Source organism: Gadus chalcogrammus, chromosome 6 (assembly GCF_026213295.1).
Source record: "Gadus chalcogrammus isolate NIFS_2021 chromosome 6, NIFS_Gcha_1.0, whole genome shotgun sequence".
NCBI classification, from domain to species: Eukaryota; Metazoa; Chordata; class Actinopteri; order Gadiformes; family Gadidae; genus Gadus; species Gadus chalcogrammus.
In genome coordinates this window covers 17,586,450-17,604,310 of record NC_079417.1, presented here as the reverse complement: position 1 = coordinate 17,604,310, position 17,861 = coordinate 17,586,450, and the positions used below count along the sequence as shown (strand labels likewise).

Here is a 17,861-nt window from a genome sequence, read left to right as displayed (position 1 = left end):
CGCAATTGGAGGTCAGTTGGCTGTTGATTCATTTTCAGAGGCATAAGCCTGGTAAAAACCAGCAAATAATTAAACTGCGATATCTAAAAAAAAATCCAACGTGAGCCTGACAAGAGGATGAACTGATGTCTCCGAACCGTGCATCGGGGTGTCATACTATGCGTCACCACAGGGGAGCGCACTAGAAGCGCATGCTTCCCAGTCGGAACCACAAGGGGCGGGTTCAGAGAAACTTTGTGTGGGAATTCTGTATTCAAAACCCTGCGAGCAGTCCGTATCAGCGTGTCTGCTCTACCGACTTCCAGACAGGACACAGGGGGATCGATTATGTGCTTCCCATTCGCCAGAATAGTTATATTTAGCTTTATATCAGAATAATAGACTGGCTTCAAGTCCCATAGATTAGACAGACGGAGAGGCTCCACACATTCCTGCAGGTTGCAGACTGCCAGCGGCCGGAGGAGAAAGCCCACCTCAGCACGAGTCTCTCTCACCTGTGACCAGAGAGAACCAGATGTCTCTTCAGAGCTATTCCACTCTGGATGAGTCGTCCCTGCGCCTTCTGGTGAGTAGGCGACATGATGAGGATGCTGGGCTATGATGTTCTAGGGATTGGACACCTTTTAAATAATACCGTCGCTGCCGGTGAACCTCTGCGGAAGAGAAAATGAAAGCACACGAGGCGAGTATTAATTCAGACGGTTGGTCTACGTTACTGAAGTACATCTTTCAACGAGTCCTTTGGGTAAAGTAAGAGTGACAAGTGACAGGTGAGGGACTGTGCTGAGGCCCCGAGGTGTGGAGGTTTTTCTCCGTGGTCACTTTTTAATTCAGAATGTGTCCGTTTGTGTTTGTCGAGCACACACTCCGATAGACGCTAACCTTTACCTGTATGATCTGTGTGATCTGTGTAGAGTTGAATGCTTGAGGACCTGTTTGTACCTCAGCCACACGGCGCACTGCGGGAGGCCCTCTAACCAAAGGTCACATAGGTTTCATTTCTAATTATTTGATTCAGAAATGAAACCTCAGTTTGTTTTATTGCTTTATTTTTTTTATACCAATAATTTTAAGGCTGGCATTGTGTAATTTCAATGAGCAACACATTCCGTCCAGACAGCCAAGACTAAATAAAATTAACACGCACACACACACGTCAGTTCCTGTCGACAATAAAATGAGTCACTAGAAAACAGCTGTAATGTAAAACCACGTCAACACCTGGGATTTTGAGGCATGAATGAAGCAGTCATTAATCCTGGACTATGCATGTGTTAATTCCACTATTCCACTATTAGACACATTCCTGTTCACCTTGCTTAGGGGTTTATAACATGGGTTTATAATGTACTTTTTATAACAGTTTGCTTCAACTGGTTCTGTGACTCAGCGTTCTGTCGTTAATTGAATCTGAATCATGAATAGTGCTTGGATGATGGATCAATAAGTTTGTTAGTCTTCAAAGCTTAGATTGGTGTTTACCTTTGTATTACCTGCTTGATTATAATTTCTTCATTACCGGTTAGTTGATCCAAGTTATACTAAGGTACTGTGACCAGACCAGCGAAATCCAAAAGAGGAATATTGGCACATGATTGAAATAGACTCATTAGGTCATAAACATTGTGATATTTTCTTTTGTGTGGCTCCTGCCACACACAGATCTGAATGGTGAAGGATATTAACAGTGGGGGCCCGAACTCATAATCACACATCAATTCACTAGGAAGTGGGTCCATCAGGGCCCATTCCTGGCCTCCTTTCCCAGAGCCATCAGGCTGACCAGCTGTTTACCGAGAGAGCACCCTGCCCACAATAACATTTCCATTTCCACTTTTAACTTCAGCAACCTTTACTTTGGTAGGGACAAAACCAACTTTATTTGGTTTGACTTTTCGATCACTGACAATTCATAAATGTCAGACAAAACATACTGCTTGGCAAATAAACAAAATGTTGAAGTACTAAATTAAAACCTGGAACTTCAAAATAGTTGAAATCAAACAAATGGTTACAGTAGAGTCTAGACAGGCTGCAAACATAAAAATGACGTAGTGGCATTAAGCAAGAAAGAGTTTTGAATCACGTTATTCATAGAAAGTCAATGTTTCAAGTGGGCATTACTTTAAGCAGCATGGTTGTGGTTTTAAGCCTGCATGGAAGAATGAGTGTTATTTACCACTGAAGAGCTGTAACAACGTAATGTGACACTTATTTCACTTTATTGAGCCAGTATAGAGAATCAAGGATGAATGAATTCCAGCCTATATATTATATATCTATATCTATATATATGGTGAAGGCTTAGTGTCAGCAGGGCAGTAAAGAAAGGGGTGCTCTTTGGGCTGGATGTGTGCCATGCTTGTTGTTGAACGGTTTTGCTAAACAACACAAATAGTTGAATGAGGCCAACGGTCCCAGGGTCAGATGGCGGTTGGTGTTGGTGCTCTCTTCCCCTGAATACAGCTTCCTCATTCACCGGCTCCCACTGCATCGCTCATTTATTTCCTCCATGGCAACCAGCACAAGCTGTTTCAACTTGGCTCACTTGCTGACAGTTTTCTTTTGACTCCCAGATGCTGTGGCGGGATTCAAATCGTTATTTTTGTCAGTTATGATGAAGCGCATTAGACACAACAGAAACAGGTTGAAGTACGTTTTAATGACCTCATCCTCAGAGTGTTGAGTTGGCCGTTCCCTGACTTCAAAGTGAGGTAATATCTCTTTCCTAACGCAGAGTGTGTTGTCATCGAGGCCCCCGGCTGTGTTTGTGCGGTAAAGTGCGTCGTCTTCTGGATAGGGTGACAGGTGACGGGCGTCTCCATGGGAGCACCCTGAAAGAGGCCTCTGTACCTGTAGGGCAGACTGCCCCTGCTGCCAGGTACCTCCTGGGGGGTCCTCTCTCTCTGGCTTTAATTAAATTTGATTTAGACAGTTTGGGCCCATTGAGATCAAGGATCTCTTTCTTTAAGGAGATCTTGCCAAGGAAGCTGCAGAAGACACGAAAAGAGAACTCAACTACTAGCTCACGTACCTGGAAGAACATGCATACATTTAATGTGGCTGCCTCGGCATCGCTTGGTGTCGAGTGTTTAGCTCAGACCGTAAGCTGTCTCCTATTCACTGCACTTGCTGTGGTTTATCCGGCGCTAGGAATGTCACTGGGAATGAGTTGTGGCCGGTCTTCCTGGCCCAGTGACTGCGGTGGTCCCTGGAGACTGGGAGACATTCACACATGTTTAAAACGGGCGGATTCCAGCCTGTATTTCCTACGGGCCCCCCTGGGTATTGGGTTAGGGCCCCGTGGGTGCTGGGTAATGGCTCCCCGGGCCCCCTGCGTGTTGACAGGCGCTCACTAGCTTCAGTTGGCACTGAAAAGAGGGGCTTGTTGTGTCCGCTCTCATGGCGGTCCGCAGCAAGGATAAATGTCATTCTCATCCTCTGGAAGGAAACTCTCAAAGAATTACATGAACACTGTCTGGGATCATGTTCAAATACGGCGGGAAGCAGACTCAAGATTACGCATCAGGACACAGAGAGCAAAGCTATCCTTCACTATTATTTTGCATTGTCACTAAAACAATGTTTTGGGAGCACTATCAAAGCCATCTGTATCTTGGAGATGGATCAGCTCCATTGAGATTATACAAGCTGGTGCTTGAATCCTAGACTGCCAACCCTTTTCTCTCACACACACACACACACACACACACACACACACACACACACACACACACACACACACACACACACACACACACACACACACACACACACACACACACACACACACACGCCAGGACGGTCCAGGAGATAAAAAATACAGGAAGAAAGTCAACAAACTTTCACCAAAAGCTCGAATTAACTTGAAGCCTAGAATTTTTTGCAGTAAGGTCTGAACTTTAGAGGAAGTACAGATACAAACCCAGAGGAGGACTTCATTTGTTCTTTGTTCTTGGAACAATGTATTTATTTTCCCCTTGAACAATGCTGCATGAAACACAAAAATGTCCGCCGTGTTTAAGACTTGTAAATGAACTGGACTCAGACCCACAGCCTAGGAGTAACTCAAGACTTACTCAGTTGTTACCCTAACCCGACTGAAGGCATCATGAGTCCCAACAGCACTGCCATTCACTCACCTGCTGTTAGAATTTCTAAGTTTATCCGTATGTGTACTTGTAGTTTATCCGTATGTCTACTCATAGTTTATTCATATGAGTTCTTGTAGTTTATCCTTAATTTTGCTTGTAGTTTATCCGTGTGTGTACTTGAATAGACAAGTATTGCCGCTCTGATGGATGGTACGTGATGTCTTTATTTGGTGCTGGATGGCGTTTGGGCCGTCAGGGAGTGGGTCTGGTCTCTGTCTCGTCTAGTGATCTAGCAGACAGATCTTCCTCAAGGCGCTGGTCGTCATCATCTGGGGAGCCTCATCCTGCCAAGACTCGAGGAAGACTGGGAAGGCCATTAAGAGTTCCTCAACTTCTCTCCTGTCGTCTCTTTAGGCTGGGCGGTGTCAGGTGACTCCAAATCAACCTAATATTTCAAGAAATGTTAGTGTAAGAAGAAATATAAACCCTTTTATTTTTCTTTTAAGCTGACATTTATCTGGCTCTCCTTAGCCTCGAGGTATTCTCCGAGCTGCAGGACTGAAAACGGTTTGGTTCGCTCTTCAGCGGCCATATCAGCTGTGTCCTAAATACAGAAGCACCTTTCTTTCCTTAACTTACACTAGGAATTAGCGCCGTGATGCTAGCTGTTGGTGTAACATCTGGAATGCTGATCAGGTGTGGCTGAGCTGGCACCAACATGCAGCGGGCCTGTGAACAGAGGTGATGTGTCAGCACACTGCAGGCAGAGCCAGACTCCATTCTCCTACTGACTTGGCAAGCGCTTATCAAGAGAAAATAATTACATTACAGGAAAATGAAAAGATTAGCAAAAAGTGGTAACCGTGTCCGTGTGCGACTCTGTTTGGAAGTGTGATAAAACGGTTGGCCCCGTCAGAGGGCCGGGGTGAGATAAGGGCCCGGGCCCCGGCTCCTCCCGGACTCAGTCCCCCAGGAAATAAGCGTTTCCTGAGCTCCAAACCGTCCAGCGGATGTTGATGTTTTTCTTTTCCAGCACGCTGTGTTTAAAGCTGACTAATGAGTTCTAAACAACGAGTTGGTGGATTGGTCCGGGTTCTGCTTTGGTTCTGCGTTCCCCTGCAGGGAGGAGTCATCTGTTCTGTGGTTTCGGTAGACTTGATAAATCCCTTCCTTTTAGAACAGAAAGGCTTGCACAGCTGGCTCTCGGTCCTACAGCCAGAAGACGGTTGTGCAACAGACAGCGTTACCCTGGAAGGTCTCTGGTCTCATGTCTCCCCTGGATGACCCAAGAGAGGGGTCACGCAGAGCCGCTCCATAACAAGGCAGTGATGTCCCGCATTAGGAGCAGGTCTCGATCCTCTGGCGTTGTGTGAAGGACGGTGTTCGGGACGGTGCGCCAGCACAGTCCAGTCTTTGTTTGTGGCTATCAGCCATTAAGTGACCTGGGTGCCTCTTCTAATTGTATTACTTGAATATGGCTGAGTTTGCTAAGTCGGGGTGACCAGCAAGCTTTGGAAAGAGGAATATACAACTAAGTAACCATCAAAGGTGACCAGACTTAAGCAGTGGATTCACTTTAAATGGAAGTAAAATGATATGACGGAAGAAAAAGGGAAGCTATCTTAACTGGTAACCAGCAAAAAATGGCATCAAAGTAGGGGCCTGTGGTCTGAAATCAAAGCCATGTGGATTTAATCTATTTCAAAAGTATTCATTTTTTTACCGTAGATAATCTGAATTTTAAATCATGTCTTTATCTCTGCCCTGTTGATCTCTTCAAGGTTAAACCTTGTTGATTGTAAACAGTTAACCGATATTTTGCTGGCTATGAATAGCGAGCAGGGACGGGGAAACAAACAAACAAAAGAAAAATAGAAATAGGCGCTAACCACCAGGAACGTAATCCAAGCTACGCTCTTCTACTGGGGAGGGTGCCAGGGAGTGTGTGTGTGTGTGTGTGTGTGTGTGTGTGTGTGTGTGTGTGTGTGTGTGTGTGTGTGTGTGTGTGTGTGTGTGTGTGTGTGTGTGTGTGTGTGTGTGTGTGTGTGTGTGTGTGTGTGTGTGTGTGTGTGTGTGTGTGTGTGTGGGGTTATACTACATAACTGGGTCAGAATATGGCCTCATTTTATTTACTTTTCCCACCCATAGTATTTAAATCTAAGAGTAGCCTGATCAATTTATAACATTTCTGTATACAGCATGATTCAATCCTTATACTTTAGTGTCTGTATATGTATATAGCATGATTTGATCTTATCTGTAGTGTCTGTGTATACTAGCATGATTTATTCAGTGTTTTGTTGGTCTGTCCTTCCTTGATTTAGTGTTCACAACCAAGGCTGGCTGACAGACAGTGTGTGTGATTCTACTGTGTAATCAACAGAGCCCATAGTGTCCGAGTATCAGACTGACCCCTCCTCATGTCACAGCTCTCCCCCTGCTCGGGCTTCCCCCTGACCCCTGCCACTGCCCCCTGCACGTAGGTGGAGACGATAAACAGCACCCCCTGACGACGCCTTAACTGACTCTAGGAATGTCCTCCCATCTCAGTACCCCCCATGGGGTGAGCTCATTCCACTCTCTCCCACTAACCGGTGGCCCCATGGGTTCCTTTGTGCCTGCTCTCTGAGGTAGAAGGGCCAACGCACCACTCTGGCGGCTCAGTTGGGAGGAAGCCAAGATTTTTCACAATAAAAGCCCCGCCATGCGTTAATTTGTTGGAATAAATAAAAAGGCGATTAAATGGATCCATCTACAACATTTTATATAATCTCACACCCAGCTTCGACGCAGCTCAGTTACGGCTCGCGTTCCCACTGCCGACAGTATCCTTAAGGTAGGGCAGGGTCAACGATGCTAACGTAGCCGCTGCTACGTTAGCATCGTGACCTTATAGCCGCCCGACACTGTGTAGCCTGCTAATAAATCCAAGGAAAAAGAAGAACGAGACACAAAGAACAAAGAGCAACAATGTAGGACGTCCAAGACGGACGTCAAACTTTTTCATTTTCTTCAATAAATCAAGCTTTCGCCGTTGTCCACAAATACCCTGCGGGAAATTGGTTTGTTGTGTTTGTTTGTTATTATCCCCATGTCGCCCGGAAGTGACGATTCGGTCGACCAATGAACGGACGGCAGTTCAGTGAACCGACCCGCATCCTCCGGTGGAAATGCGCCATTAGAGACACGGTACCACTACCTTCCCTATCAGTGGCTCTGGGTCCACACCCACACGCTATCAGGCCCTCTGATACTTTACCTGACTTTACCTTACCTCATCAAAGGCATCATTATATCAGCCAGTTCTCAGCCACCCTCACCTGTCTGAGGAACAGACCGGGAGGACCGCTTCATTCCAGACACTTCCCTCTCCAGGTCTTTCCTCTGACACTCCCTCACATCTTCTCCCATGTCCTTAGTCTTCCATCGCAGCCAAAGAGTGCAGACGTGACACTTTAGTCACCCATGTGTCTACATTCATTGTATTGTTGTCTATGCTGTGTATGGTTTTGGTGCTGGAGGCTTGGCTAGTGAAACCAGGGGTAGTATCATAGCGCTAGCCAGGCCTTTGTGTGGCTAGGCTATGAGCTAGCTTGCGTAGACCGACCGACGCGGCCATTGTTTTCCTGTCATGTGGGAGAATGATTAACTGCTGTTTACTTTCCTCCAAAGATAGCCTGACGGTTCTCCCTGGTGTTTGTTTCTTTTGTCAGACAGCTATGAGGACGTATGTACCTGGGGAGGAAGGCAAACTAACATACATGTTATTTATCTGTTTCCAATGTACGCCTCCTTTTGACATGAAGTGAGAGGCACTAATGAGCCCCTCAGCCTGTGGAGCCGGAGGCCTCAGGCCTGTTGTTGACATGGGCTGCTGAGCTCACGGGTCTGAGCAGCAGCCGGCTGGCCTCCTGGGCAGGAGCTGCTAATCCGCTGCCCTGCTGCTGTGTGCGGGGGTCAGGGTTGGGTTAAGGAGGGTCCCCTGCCCTTATAAGGACACATGGACCGGTGGAGCCCCACGCTGGCCGTCTAAATCACTGATCCCATGTGCTGCCGGCTGCACCCTGACCTCAGCGCTCCGCTCTGGAAATGATTACGGCACAACCCCTCCAATGCACACACACCCACACGCACATGCGCGCACACACACGCACACACACACAAACACACACACACGCTTGCACAACATAAACGTGTTTGCACACATAGACACACACGCTCGCACACACACACACACACACACATACGAGCACAAACGCGCACGCATGCACACATTTTTTTCATTGGGATTATCACACATCTAGAATGTCTACTGTTAGTGCTTCCATCAAACATGTATAAGCAGAGAAGACATTCCTACACAATAACGAGGTAAGATGAATGTGTAACAGGAAGTGAGTTTGATCCGCCCTCACAACCAATGAAGCCTAGTGTATACAACTACTCACTATCCTGACACATGCTGGTCAGAGACAAAGTCAGCATTTTAAACCCATTTGTAAGTTTTGTTCTCCTACTTGCTCCAGCATGACGCAACAACGGATCTCAGCGTTGAGTGTTCTAGAATAGCCCCCCCATATGTTTGTCGTTACGGGCGTTTCGGAGAACCGTAAACACCCTGTAATTGACATTGATTGATTGAGCTCTTCAGCCTAACGTCTGTGAGCGGTCCTGGGGTTCATGAAAGAACGGCTCCTCAGCGGTAACTGAGCAGGAAGTAAGAGAGAGAGGGAGCAACATGCCTTAACAAGCTGGTGTGTGTGTGTGTGTGTGTGTGTTTGTGTGTTTGCATACGTAGCATGTTCTTTTCTTTTGTGGGATCTACAATTGATTATCTTTCTCTTGTCAAATTTCATTTGATCAAGTTGTAGTTAGGAGCCTCAACAACATCGAGACTCCTCGTCTCCTCAGGCACTACGTCTCTGTCCTCGTCTCCTCAGGCACTACCTCTGTCCTCGTCTCCTCAGGCAGTGTACCTCTCTGTCCTCGTCTCCTCAGGCACCTCGTCTCTGTCCTTGTGTCCTCGTCTCCTCCGACACTAGGTCTTTGTCCTCGTCTCCTCAGACACTAGGTCTCTGTCCTCGTCTCCTCAGACACTAGGTCTCTGTCCTCGACTCCTCAGGCAGTGTACCTCTCTGTCCTCGTCTCCTCGGGCACCACGTCTCTGTCCTTGTGTCCTCGTCTCCTCCGACACTAGGTCTCTGTCCTCGTCTCCTCAGGCACTAGGTCTCTGTCCTCGTCTCCTCAGACACTAGGTCTCTGTCCTCGTCTCCTCAGGCAGTGTACCTCTCTGTCCTCGTCTCCTCAGGCAGTGTACCTGTCTGTCCTCGTCTCCTCGGGCACCACGTCTCTGTCCTTGTGTCCTCGTCTCCTCAGGCACTAGGTCTCTGTCCTCGTCTCCTCAGACACTAGGTCTCTGTCCTCGTCTCCTCAGACACTGTCTCTCTGTCCTCGTCCTCTGTCAGCTAACCCCTCATCCTAATGCCGAGGGCCTGTCCTCAACTCTTCTCGTGCCCATGGTGCCCCAGGCTTGCTCCTGCCCCCCAAGGCTAGACTCAGTCCAGGCCGACTAGACGGGACTGAGTGAGGCCTGTGACTCATGCCCTGGTAGCTCCGGGATCCAGACGTCGATGCGTCATCAACCTCATGATCTACCTGTCGGTGCAGACAGACACCGTGGTCGGGTCGTCAGACACCTGTCTGGGGTTTCGGCGGATGGGGTGGAGTCAGTGGTGATGTTCTTACTACTAGAACTATCCTGTCAACAGGTTTTACCGTCGAAGATCCGGTTGTTTTTTTAGCACAGTGTTTGAAATAGTATATTTGTGGCGGTTGATTACCCAGAAGCCTCCTCTCTCCCGTGTGGGGAGTAGTCTTGGTGGCGTTTCAAAGCACTGTGTAACTGAACTAGGAATTATGTTTCTGTCTCTTGTGACATAGTTGGCTCACTAATATAGGCCTCCCTCATCCTAGGAGGGCGCAGGGGGGCAAGTGGACTTTGTCTGCAGGGCGTGTTTCCCTCCCAGCTGTCAGTTAGAACTTTACCAGGCAGCGTTCAAGGTGTGCTTTGTTTGCTTTCATTGGTCCTAGTGCGCGCGAGTGTGTGTGTGTGTGTGTGTGTGTGTGTGTGTGTGTGTGTGTGTGTGTGTGTGTGTGTGTGTGTGTGTGTGTGTGTGTGTGTGTGTGTGTGTGTGTGTGTGTGTGTGTGTGTGTGTGTGTGCGTGCGTGCGTTGTCCCAGTCTTATGTTACTGAAAGGAAAGTCAATGACACACTGCCCCCTTTGCCCAATTTTGTATCCTAACAAGTATCGTCACGGCCAATCAGAAGAGAGTCAGGGCATTCCCTAAGATCTGATTGGGCTGCTCAGCATTGGTTCAAATACTTTTCAACGATTTCGGATTCTGTCCATGAGGTCAGTAATGTGGCTTACAGTAACCTGTTTCCAACACTAACCTATTTATTTATGAGACCCTTTTCTATTAATCTACTGTCTCTTTTGTCTATTGTATTTTCTGATTGGATGAGATCAGCCTAATCTAGCCTGATCAGCCTAAGAGATCAGTGAGATCACGATCTCGTGATCAGTGAGATGTGAAGAGCAGCGTCTGTTGTCCTGGGCAGAAGGCCAGGCCCCCCGCGGCTTGAGTCAGGATGACTAATAGATAAATGATTGATAGATCAGCTAATCTAAATCACTTGTACTTGACACTGCTTGATCACTCTCAGATAATGGCTGAAGGAACTCTGTCCTATCTACTTCTATTCTGAGTTCACAACCACTATTTAATGAGTACCAATCATATCACTTACTTTTCTAGAGATGCCAACCATATTTCAGTGCCACAAATGTCATTAATTCCATTCTCTGTTTTAGTTAAAATCTGAAGTAAAGTCGGCTGGAGCCTGTTGGCCTGTATGGTTTAGGCTAGGTGTGAGCACCAGTTAGGCTGTATGGTTTGGGCTAGGTGCCCAGTTAGCCCGTATAGTTTAGGCTAGGTGTCAGCACCAGTTAGCCTGTATGGTTTGATCCAGGTGTCAGCACCAGTTAGCCTGAATGGTTTGGTCCAGGTGTCAGCACCAGTTAGCCTGTATGGTTTGGTCCAGGTGTCAGCACCAGTTAGTCTCTATGGTTTGGACTAGGTTAGCTGGTCTGTGCGTCCTGCCAGTGTGGTCACTGTGCTGGAAAAGCAGTGAGTCAGTGGTTTCTATATGTCTGCTTCAGGCTCCACTACTGGCCTCACTCTCCGTCTCCCTTTTTGTGAGTCAGCAGGAATGTGTGGAATGACCTGTGTTATTCCCACTCTACTCCCATCTGCCCTTTTTAGGCTCGGTCAAGCCTTCATAGTCTTTTGATTCTTTTTTCACCTCTCTGTCATTCAGCCCTCTAGGTCGGCCTCACCGCTCCCTTCCCTTTACCCGAGCCTCATTTCCTCCTCGACATTATTGTATCAGACTCGCTACTACAGTCAGCAGAATTCCAAACTAGGTCCAACATTTCCAGGAATGAGCACCATTTAAGGTGTTCTGCGTAGGACTCTGTGTAGGGAATGGGACACATTCCCTAAACACTCCTAAAGCTTGGCTTCCGAAGCCTCATGGAAAATTTGGGGAAATTCAAGGATTAAAAGTAATGATATTTGATGAGATTTACAAGGTGTGTGTGTGTGTGTGTGTGTGTGTGTGTGTGTGTGTGTGTGTGTGTGTGTGTGTGTGTGTGTGTGTGTGTGTGTGTGTGTGTGTGTGTGTGTGTGTGTGTGTGTGTGTGTGTGTGTGTGGAAAGTGGTGTACTGACCATCTGGGAGTGCACTGAGAGGTTTGGCACACAGAGACCTGGGTTTCCCCATGGTCACACAAACACACACAATCACACGCACAGAAATCCTTTCTGTGTGGGAAATGTAATTACTTAATCTTTATTTAGACGGAAGGGGGCGGGGCAGGGTTGTTTTCTCAGAGAACTCTCCAGAAGATAAGATGGTCCTTTAACATTCTGGCTGTAAGGGGAGCCAGGTTCAACCTGCAGAATGGTCCTGGATCAGGGATAAGTAGTTCAATATTAATAATGATGATGGTGTTGATTCTGGGGCACCGTTCAAACCAGCGGCACAGCGACGGTCATCAAACGTTACTACGCAGGTTGTAAACTGCCAGTTCAAAGGTCGTGCGGGGTGTTGATTCTATATGATTGGGTGGGAGGAGGGGTCGGTGGGGGGGGGGGGTGGGGGGGGCTGACTTCGCCAGTTCATCACTAGTCCTCACGATACGTCTTGCTGGTGATCGACACGAGGCCCCTGGGAACTAGCCTGGCATCTCCAGACGAACTGCAAACCTCAGGTAGTCTGGAACCTCTCTGTTGGTTTTGGATTTCCAGAGGCATCCCCAGTGGGTGCAGACCAGAATGCCCATGGATGCACTTGTTCAGGCCTGCAACCAATCCCAGCAACGGAGCGGGAGACACAGCCCTGAAGAGATCCGTCTGGTTCCCAGGATCACTGGGAACATACAGGGGTCGACACTGTTCCATTATCCGCTCCTACTCTGAAATCTCACCAAATCTCACGGGAACACAGCAACTCGTAGACAGGAAATAGTCAGCGACAACAGGGTCATCATCATTGTTTTTTATTGGAGATAAGTTGTTGTTGTTGTCATGGTAGTAAACGGTGATTGCCCTCCCAGTTCAAATCTATTTTTCCTCTTGACCTCACATCCCATTGGACTACTACTTCTGATCTCAAATCTCATTGGCTGTTGCCAGCGTGATCGCCGATCTCAGTCTGAGCCCCCGAACTTCACGACGCGATAAAGTCAAGCAGGTTTTAAAACATTGCTTCCCTACTGACTCCTCTGGAGGCAGCCAGATCACATGAGACCCCCCAGCTGACCATCAGCTGTGGACTAATGTGTGTGTGTGTGTGTGTGTGTGTGTAGCTGGACCAGACCCTGGACCTGGACGAGCGGCGTCTGATCCGCTCGGCGCTGCGGGAGCTGAGGAGGAGGGAGATCCAGGACATGGAGGCGGAGCTGGCCAGGAAGAGGTCACGACCCCCGCGCCTCCTGCAGCATGAGGACAAGGAGAACCAGGAGGGGTGAGACCTCTCCCACACTGATGCTGTTTAACACGCTCCTACTGTCTCACACACTGCTAGCCTCACACACTGCGACAGTCACACAAAATGAGTTACTCACTGTCCCCCCCCCGGACCCTACACACATTGGCGGTTTCATTTTGATGTAAATGCATTAAGATGGCTCTGCGGTTCCAAGGGCGGGACTAGGGTAGTGGTGTTGCTTTGTTGTCTTTTCAACAGAGACAACGCAGAGACATCCACATAAGTAGTTCTAAAGAGAGAGGCGGGGAAATCCGCCAGATGCTGACCATCATGGGAGAGAAGGTGATGCAGTCACATCTGACGAAGACGGGGGGAAGATGATTAGATCTACGAAAGTAGCAGAGGAACTTTCCTTACAAGGCTTTCGTCCGGACAAAAAAAAATGTGGTCGGCAAAATATAGAATATGTTATTGTAGTCTACTCTTCTTGCATGCGAGTGGCTTGAAAAAAACCAACATTTGGAGAATGCAAATTATTCTAAACAGTTCTCCGTGCTTCGACCAGCCTGCTCCAACAAACCAAGAGAGCCGGCTCCTTGTCGAATGGGGAATATACCCCTTCGGTTTTACACAGGCAAGACAGTGAAATTGTAACATCTGTCAAGCAGCGACCGTACCTGCTTGGCAGTGTAAAAGGTCTCCTCCAGTCTCTCACACTCCTACTGTCTCCTATACTTCACAGTCTCACACACACACACACACACACACACACACAGACACACAGACACACAGACACAGACACACACACAGACACAGACACAGACACAGACACACTCCCTCACGGTCTGGAAGGAACATTAGGTTCCCAATGTGAGCAAATCGTTCAGCTCTTGGGAGGATCATCAGTGAGCCGTCCTGAGAACAGCAGTCGGTTGCACCAGCAGAACGTAAAGCCGATCATAAGTTCGGGTGTAAAGTCTGCCTTAACCCTACGCTCGACGTAGCTAGTGTCAAACTAAAGGTGTTCTAAATTTTGGTTGCACCACCATAACTTAAGTTGTAACGTTACTAGTAGTGCATAAAGTGTACCAGTGTCGCTTTTAATGACGTTTAGATAATTTCAAGCCAATCATTGACAGATAACAATGTAAACAGGAAATACTAGCAAGTTTCCACCTTACCCGAGTGAAGACGCGTTAGCACCCAAATGAGAGGGCAAACAATACAGTTTCAGTCATTTATTCTCTAAAATTTGCTTGGACGGTATAGGCGTGAGGTTAAGCTATTTGATGGCGGATTTTATAATAAATAAATAAATATAATATTCCGCCCGGCAAAACCGAAATCGCGCATATTATTCAACATCATCATAATAAAGAAATGGATCGATACGGTCACGGACAATCCGTTCCCGTAGCATATCGCATTGAAACTCCTCTTCCCATTGCTCAAAACGAATAGCCATCATCTTTACCCTGCGTTAGTGTTGAAATCTTTTTACGTTTTTTTCTTTTAACGGTTCTTAATCGTTAGTATGGAACTTACACCAGCTAGAGGGGAGGTGTAAAAGATAAGTTATAACTTAGTGTTAAGTTGAAACTATCTGCTTGGTGCAACTGCTATTTTTTTAGTAGAGTGTAAAGTCGAACGTTTGGGTGATTTACGTTCAACGTAGCCTAAGTGGGACCTTACGTTCTGCTGGTGCAACTGGACCCAGGACACCGGGCACACGCTGCTGAGTGTCTTCCTAATGGGCTGATGAACGGGTTCCAGGTGAACTGATACTTTACGACAACAAACACCGACCCGCATGGTGGATCCTTCAATTATCTCTGGGAGAAGCTGGAAAATTCATGTCTGCAAATTCCAGTCCAAGGAAATTGACTGGTGACGGCAACCATAACCCGTATTTTCCTTTCTATTTAATGTTTATCGAAATAATAATGTATAATTACAACCCCCACGTTAATGTCTTGCGTCTCTGAGTCAAAATGGCACACACCAGATGTTACACGGGCTGCATTTCTCTAGAGCGCTTTCTAGCCACTACAGCCACTCAGCCTTTAAACTCATTCCTTAAAATTCAGCCCTTAAACTCAGCCCTCAAACTTAGCACTTACACTCGGCCCTTAAACTCATCCCTCAAACGTATTCCTTAAACTCATCCCTTAAACTCTTCTCTTACACTCAGCCCTCAAACTTAGTTCTTACACTCAGCCCCTACACTCAGCCCCTACACTCAGCCCCTGCACTCAGCCCTTGCACTCAGCCCTTGCACTCAGTCCTTACACTCAGTCAGTCCTTACACTCAGTCAGCCCTTACACTCAGCCCTTACACTCAGCCCTTACACTCAGTCCTTACACTCAGTCAGTCCTTACACTCAGTCAGTCCTTACACTCAGTCCTTACACTCAGCCCTTACACTCAGCCCTTACACTCAGCCCTTACACTCAGCCCCTACAGTCAACCCTTACACCCAGTCAGTCCTTACACTCAGCCCTTAAACTCAGCCCTTATACTCAATCCTCACACTCAGTCCTTACACTCAGTCCTTACGCTCAGTTCTTACGCTCAGCCCTTACGCTCAGCCCTTACACTCAGTCCTTGCACTCAGGCTTTGCATTCACTAATTACACTCAGTCCTTACACTTATACTTTACACTCACACCTTACATTCAACCCTTACATTCAACCCTTACACTCAGCCCATACACTAAGCCCTTATACATCAGCAGCAGAGAAGTGTTGAACTATCATCTCATAGCCTTTATTCAAGTGCGGTTTCTTCTCAGTCATGGGAATCAGGATGCTACCAGAAAAAATATAATTTCCATCAGGATCAAGATAGTATCACCCTAATCTCTCTATATACCCTCTTTCTACTACAACATCTCTCTATCCATCTACCCTCCGTCTCCTACACCATCTCTCAATCTATACTCTGTCTCCTACACCATCTCTCTATCTATACTCTGTATCCTACACCATCTCTCTAGCCTCTATCCTCTGTATCACATGTTCAAACACTCTCTAACGCACCACCAGTAGCGTCCAAGCCCCCCCCCCCCTGCTTTATGGCACATCAATAATAACATAAATTCACAGAATATAATCTAGCCATCATGGTTGATTTAGTGCATTCTAAATGAGGGCCAACAAGCCTTCACAGATGGAAAGACCACAACCTCAATGTAATGCAGGCTCCTCCTTCAAGTCCGGAGGCCATTGGTTGGTGAAGGGGGTTCCTCTGTGTTCCTCTCAGAATAGTTTAAAGCTGTGAACAGCCACAAATGTGAACCGCAGTCTTCTGGGGCCTTAATTAATGATTGGCACTGCATCAAGGCCCCGCATGCCCCTACCCCACCCCTCCCCAGGGGGGTGGTGGGGGTTTGGGGTCTAAGAGGGTCCTGAGAGGGCTAGTGTTTTTTTTTTTGCTTAAGGCAGACTCATCGCTCTGGTTGTTGAAGTGTTTGGAGGTTTCGGTCGTTCCGTTTGTCCCTTTTGTACGCTTTCCAAACTAAATGAACATGCGGTCGAGGTTTGTTGAAAGACACATTATCCTTTAGTGGCAGTAAAGCCAGGAAAGAGTCACCGATACCAGAGGACATGACAGAAACCCGCCTGACAAAGGGTTGAGATGGCGGGCTGTGATGTAGAATCCATTTCTTAGGCTGGAAGCCTCCTCATGTGTCTGTCATAGCGTCACTTTTTCCAGCCTCCATTTGGTAATCGCTCCTCACCCGTGAAATGCTGATGGATTTTCCTTGGGCCTAATAAATGTGTCTGCTCTACTGCTTTTGTCTAGCGCTCCGTTATAAGAAGGAGCTTCGTAATGAAGCTCAAGCTTTTCTTTCAGATGATCTGTCGCTCTGCACAGAAGTTATGATCCGCTCGATGTAGCATTCAGAGTTTTATGGGTTTGTTTTGGTTCATTTTTCAACAACCAGACTCTCAGGAACGCAGTAAATGTTTGTGCGTCTTTTATGTCCAATAACACAACGCTAAGATCCGTCTGTCTTGCAGGCCAGACGCTGTCGGCTCTCTGGTCAAACTGTCAGGGAGACTGCAGGGCATTGAAGACCTGGAGGAGCTCACCAAGCTGGTGAGTTCTCCCCACCGCACCACACAAAACATCATTGGCTCTTTATGCCGATCACATCATTGGTTCTATGTGGACCGATGACATCATTGGTTCTCTGTGGACTGATGACATCATTGGTTGTATTTGGAAAGATGACATCATTGGTTGTATGTGGACCAATCTCATCATCTGGCCCTGATCTGGTATTATCTGGTTCCTCAGCTCCGCAGCGCCAGCGACTACGAGGAGAGGAAGATTATCAGAGCGGCGATTCGCCGCCTCCGTGATGAAGAGCAACAAGGTGATTCACCCTGGACACACCTAGTGGGCTATATCCCGCCGAGGGGGAGTGCGTGTGTGTGCGTGTGTGTGTGTGTGTGTGTGTGTGTGTCGGAGGTGAACCATTCTTAGGTGCTCTTGCGGGCGAGATTTTCTCTCAAGGAGGAAATGAGATGGTGACAAAGACAGGCTTGATGCATGGCCCTCTGGTCACACCAGACATCTGACGCCTCAACGGTGATGAAAACCATGATAAGATCATGTCTTATGATGACATCTACTGTGTGTGTGTGTGTGTGTGTGTGTGTGTGTGTGTGTGTGTGTGTGTGTGTGTGTGTGTGTGTGTGTGTGTG

At 47.4% G+C, this 17,861-nt stretch overlaps 1 protein-coding gene across 6 annotated transcripts in view; it reads left to right on the top strand.

Annotated features, from left to right (window-relative positions):
* Positions 1-260: 260 nt before the first annotated feature.
* Positions 261-17,861, top strand: part of LOC130384973 (smoothelin-like) — a 53,774-nt gene continuing 36,173 nt past the window's right edge. For 4 of the 6 annotated variants that reach the window (XM_056593400.1, XM_056593402.1, XM_056593404.1 and 1 more), the window contains exons 1-4: positions 261-565; positions 13,027-13,184; positions 17,172-17,250; positions 17,452-17,530. In XM_056593400.1, coding sequence (XP_056449375.1) covers positions 515-565; positions 13,027-13,184; positions 17,172-17,250; positions 17,452-17,530 — 367 coding nt within the window. In that variant the 5' untranslated portion in view covers positions 261-514. The remainder of the gene's footprint in view (positions 566-13,026; positions 13,185-17,171; positions 17,251-17,451; positions 17,531-17,861) is intronic. The other 2 variants (XM_056593401.1, XM_056593406.1) reach the window with 2 other exon arrangements.